We start from the raw sequence: 1,679 nt of genomic DNA, 5'->3' as shown, positions 1-1,679 counted from the left end.
TGTGTGTGTGTGTGTGTGTGTGTGTGTGTGTGTGTACGCATATACTAATAATCTACTTCTGATAATCCTATTTGTGATTTGCAGAATAAATACACACACGTACCGCCTGAATCCTGGTGCCATCGGGATCTCTGGGGTCTACTTTCTGCTCAACTTCTTCCGCCTCTACAGCTACAGCCGAATCAGACGTTGCCGTTGAGTTGGTGGAACCGACACTCCGGCTGCTCCCACACACGTGTGGCGAATCCGACACATTAGAAGCCTTCGACACCTCAGATACACCGGTCGCAGATGTGGTTGTATTCGTATCACTTATAGCAACAGCCCGGGAACACGTGGCTTCATCCTTAGTATTAGTAGCCGATCGTGCATTGAAGCTAGAACCGCTCGGCACCTGCACCTCTGCCTCGTTGTCTCGGATGTGCTTCGCCTTCTGAGCCTCGGCACTGTCGCGAGGCATACCTACACGTGTGACTATCTTGACCAGCTCGCCGTCGTCTGCATCGGTGGTCACCTCCACACTCACACAGGCGTACTTGCCGCCCTGCAGGTTTTGTAACTGGTGCGAGCACGCCAAAAGGCCTGTCCCCGCACACGCCAAGATAACACTCGGACTCAACCCCAGCGCCAAACAAGCCGCCACAAAGCACGCCACTCCGCCCACGTACCTCAGAAGAACAGCCAGCGATATGTTGTACACGCTTGTGGGAGGTAATGTTTGCACCGCAGAGAAGGACATAGGCCCACCCACAGACATGCGCGGAGAGGAGACCACGCCGAGACCACCGCTCGATCGTAGAGATCCCTGGGACTGGCGATGCTGGGCCAGGGGTGTATTCGGTTGATGCATGAAACCTTCCTTCAGACTAACACTGCGCTGTGCTAACCTCTGCTCCGCTATGGATATCATGGTGGACAGAGACGTCAGCGACGCCACCGACCGTATCGAGTTCATAGAGCCCACAGTGTCAATCGCTGGTACATCACGTACGGCAAAGGTGTTCAGGGCTTCCAGCCAACTGTCCCGCTTGTCCTTGTTGGGCGCCGCTAGGGAAAAGGTGCTGCCGTCAAGCATGTTGAGGGTGAAGAGACGTTGGGTGTCGTCTGAACTGATTGCTTTGGCTTCGCGCATATCACTGAGAGCGATGAGTTCGCGCCCTTTGCCATGGCTGAACCAGTGCAGAGACGTTTCTGTGTCGCATGTGAGGTGACACGGGTGAGTTGTAGGACATGTGAAACAAATCTCAAAGCCGTGAACTTGTTTGCTGTAACGCGGTGATGAACACTTTTGGAATACAACAGCCGATGTAATCTATTATAAATACGCCGTAAGGATTTTTTGAACATGTTTGATTTCAGCTGAGGAACTTCAGCAGATTAATGTGCGATTGACGAGGTTTGCAGTTGAACTCCGATGACTCTATATGTGAGCACAAATATAGCATCAAGACTCAAATTGTATGAGCATATACAAATTCACAAACTGCTATGCTGGATACGCACACAATAATAAAGTTATCGATGTGAAACTCTATATATATAATTTATGCAGTATAGATCAACACGATCAAAAAAATCCGTTAATACTGATATACTCCTACACAAAGACCAATTGCCAGTACCAATTACAAAAATCTGCATATTATATACATACCTATAAATATATATACATACCTATA

General features: G+C 49.2%; 1 protein-coding gene across 1 annotated transcript; it reads right to left on the bottom strand.

Moving 5' to 3' along the window:
• Nucleotides 1–96: 96 nt before the first annotated feature.
• SARC_15567 (hypothetical protein) lies at nt 97–1,183 on the bottom strand (the record flags this gene model as incomplete). Its single annotated transcript, XM_014290314.1, has 1 exon — nt 97–1,183. A coding segment is annotated over exon 1 (1,036 nt), but the record flags the coding sequence as incomplete, so codon positions are not given.
• Nucleotides 1,184–1,679: the final 496 nt, after the last annotated feature.

This window comes from Sphaeroforma arctica, assembly GCF_001186125.1.
Source record: "Sphaeroforma arctica JP610 unplaced genomic scaffold supercont1.6343, whole genome shotgun sequence".
Classification (NCBI taxonomy): Eukaryota; class Ichthyosporea; order Ichthyophonida; genus Sphaeroforma; species Sphaeroforma arctica.
Note: the sequence above shows the minus strand (reverse complement) of the source record. Positions and strands in the feature narration are given on the sequence as shown.